Source organism: Garra rufa, chromosome 4 (assembly GCF_049309525.1).
Source record: "Garra rufa chromosome 4, GarRuf1.0, whole genome shotgun sequence".
Taxonomy (NCBI): domain Eukaryota; kingdom Metazoa; phylum Chordata; class Actinopteri; order Cypriniformes; family Cyprinidae; genus Garra; species Garra rufa.
Window position 1 is genome coordinate 15,795,825 of NC_133364.1, and position 3,428 is coordinate 15,799,252.

Genomic DNA, 3,428 nt, shown 5'->3' on the forward strand with positions numbered 1-3,428 from the left:
ACATATACTGTAATTTTTAAGTCTTTCTCACTGAGAATGCATACACTTTTTGTACTGAACTTTAATACCTTCGACTTACATCAGTGGGTGAAAAAATGAGAGTTGAGGAGGTGACGGGAAGTTATTTTAAAAGTTTATTTTCGAAGCTTCATGGAACAATAATAATGTAACTGTGAAATACACAAAACTAATCTTTATTTACAAGGTTAAAAAAAAAAAATGTACATTTACAGAACTTTTCTGCAGGAGTCCCGATACTACTATATACCCGATATTTGGAGGTGCAATTATCTGAATGAGGAGCATAAAATGACAACAAACATCTCAGATCAAGGTTCTTTTTCTGACTTTTTGCAACATAGTGTGACAAAATTAGAAATTCAGATCAATACGTGACCTTCTTAATAGGTGAAAGTGGTTGAGAAGAGGCGATGTGTTCCAAGCCCATGGAAGTATGAGTCAGTCACTGAGCTCCTCCTCGTCACTGAAGTAGGCGCTCTTTTTGATCCTGGGTTTGTGGGTGTCCTCTGATGTAGATGCTTGAGATGCATCCTCTGTGACCTGCTTCCTTCTCTTCTCCTCCTCCTCAATGCGTGCTTGCTGATGATGATGATGACAGGCAAGAATGTATATTTCTCACTGAACGCTTTTTTTTTTTTTTTTTTTACATGGAATATTAATGAATGATGACTGAACTGTAGAGCATATAATATTTACTGACCTGGAAAGCAATTGCCTGACTTAAACTGTCCAGTGCTGGGTCCTCTCCTTCTTCCTCACTGTCCTCTGGTTCTCTAAAAGAACAAAAACAGAATATTTCTTCACTTACATTATTTGTAATAACAGCTGAAGTCAAAAGTTTATACACCTTGCAGAATCTGCAAAATGTTAACTACCAGAATAAGAGGGATCATACAAAATCCATGTTATTTTTATTTGTTACTGACCCGAGTAAGATATTTCGCAAAAAAGATGTTTAAATATAGTAAAAAATTACAGTTGAATTTATAAAAATGACCCTGTTCAAAAGTTTACATACACTTGATTCTTAATACTGTGTTGTTACCTGAATGATCCACAGCTTTTTTTTTTAGTGATGGTTGTTCATAAGTCCCTTGTTTGTGGGACCCGAAACAACTATCACAAAAAAAAAATAGTATTAAGAATCAAGTGTGTGTAAACTTTTGAACAGGGTCATTTTTTATAAATTCAACTAATATTTTCCCCATATGTTAACATCTTTTATGTGAAATATCTTTTTCAGGTCAGTACTAAATAAATAATAACATGCATTTTGTATGATCCCTCTTATTTTGGTAAAACAATTAACATTTTGCAGACTCTGCAAGGTGTATGTAAATTTTTGACTTCAACTGTATGTACGTATAACAGATTAAAGGAACACTTAATTCGAAAATTAAATTAGCTGTAATGTACTCACTCTCAGGTCATCCAAGATGTAGATGAGTTTGTTTGTTCATTAGAACAGATTGAAAATTGTTACTTGCTCACCAATGGATCCTCTGCAGTGAATGGGTGCCGTCAGAATGAATGGCTGACAAATGTACAAACACACAGCTTTTCAATTCACCAGACTTTAATTGATGGACTGGAGTCATGTGGATTGCTTATAGATTACGGTGATGTTTTTAAAGCTCTTTAGACTCTCTTGTTTTGACGGCACCTGTTTCCTTGCAGAGTATCCATTGGTGAGCAAGTGATGTAATGCTAAATTTCTCCAAATCTGTTCCAATGAACAAACTCATCTACATCTTGGATGGCCTGAAGGTGAGTAACTTTTCAGCAAATGTTCATTTTTGGATAATGTATTCCTTTAAAGTTTGAATTCTGAATGCTATTAAGAAATGCTCACGGCTCCTCAGGCTGCTGCATCTTTTTCTTCTTTTTCTTTTCTTTTTTTGGTGGAGGTTCTCTCTCTCCAAGCAAATTTTTAGGACAGGCGTAACTCAAGTGTCCATCTTCCTGGTGGAGACAAATAACATGACATGTTCTCATGACCTCAAATATGTATTGGCAATATCACAGTGTGAAAGAGTCAACATATTATCAATTAAAACCTACCCCACATTCATAACACTTGGATTTGTCTGCGTAGTTTCTCCTTCTGATGAATTCTGTAGCTCTCCCATTGTCGATGGCGATGCTGGCCTTCACCGTTCTTCCAAACAACTGAAAGCGTTCAAGAGCAGTCAAAGACTTTGGCTCCATGTGTATTTTTGGCAAACCTAATGTTACGTTAAACCAGTTTACCTGTTTGTTGTTTAGCGATCGGGAACAATTATGAGCAGACTCTCTGTCTAGGAACAACACAAACGCTACTCCCTTACTCATCCGTGTCTGCTTGTCTTTGACAACTGTCACCCTTCAGAAAATGATATTTGATTATGATCAAGCTATACTTTAAAAAACATATAAAATTATAAGAGAATTTAAACATTGCAGCCGAAAAATAAAGGATACTTACTTCACTACCTTGCCGTATTTCGAGCATAGCTGTGAAAAAATTGAAAGAAATGATTAATGGATGTTAACAGTATTTTTCATTTACTTAAAAAATCCTTCAAATGTGTGAACGTCAGGTGCTTCAGGGTAAGAGCTAAGTCAAAAAGATACTACAGAATCTCATAGGTACTTTATAAAGGTGGTTTATATATGGGGTAACATTACATTTTGTAGAACTAATTTATGTTCACTTTGAAATGACACAGCTTACGTCTAACATGGAATAATGACATATTACTATTGATATAGATGATATACACACATACCCTACTCCCTAATATAAAACCCATGTATAAAATAATAATAATAAAAAAGACATACAACAAGGGTACCTTGTGCAAATCGCTGTTTGTCAAGGAAAATGGGATGTTCGACACGTAAACAGTGCTTTTGCTAGGCGCTAAACCGCCACTCATATTTATCCCTGATATCTGAAAAAGAACAAAATAATGACTTTTATCAAAACATGAAAAGATTCATAAGCAAAATATGATATCAAAAGAGCTTACGGAAAACAAGTTACACACAAACTTATATATAAAAGGTAATAGTAGACTTACTTAATCGCCAGAATCGTATTGATTTAAAGCATGTTTATCATAATAACGACAAATGTACTAAAATGAACGTTTAACCAGCATGTAAATCCGATTCAAAATATCAGCGCACCGCGAACCGGAAGATAAAGAGGCGCCGCTGTCACAACATAACGCTTTCACTAATTCATTAACAGAAAACAAATTCATTAATAGCTACTTATATAAATCAAAGATACGCATGGAAGGCCGTTAAAGTAAACATACAGCGATTACATGCCTCAAATTTAACTTAATTATTTTATTAAACTTGCGTGGCTTTATTTTGAAAAATATTTGGTTTGAACCCGGAAACATTGTGTTTTTGAT

General features: G+C 34.7%; 1 protein-coding gene across 1 annotated transcript; it reads right to left on the bottom strand.

Moving 5' to 3' along the window:
* Positions 1-111: 111 nt before the first annotated feature.
* On the bottom strand, positions 112-3,193 carry zcrb1 (zinc finger CCHC-type and RNA binding motif 1). The gene is made up of 8 exons (XM_073838898.1): positions 3,084-3,193; positions 2,856-2,954; positions 2,486-2,514; positions 2,272-2,383; positions 2,083-2,190; positions 1,874-1,983; positions 722-794; positions 112-600 (listed from the first exon to the last, which is right to left on the bottom strand). The coding sequence occupies exons 2-8, from the start codon at positions 2,937-2,939 to the stop codon at positions 460-462; spliced, it is 657 nt and encodes a 218-aa protein (XP_073694999.1). The 5' UTR covers positions 2,940-2,954; positions 3,084-3,193; the 3' UTR covers positions 112-459.
* Between the last annotated feature and the right edge of the window lie 235 nt (positions 3,194-3,428).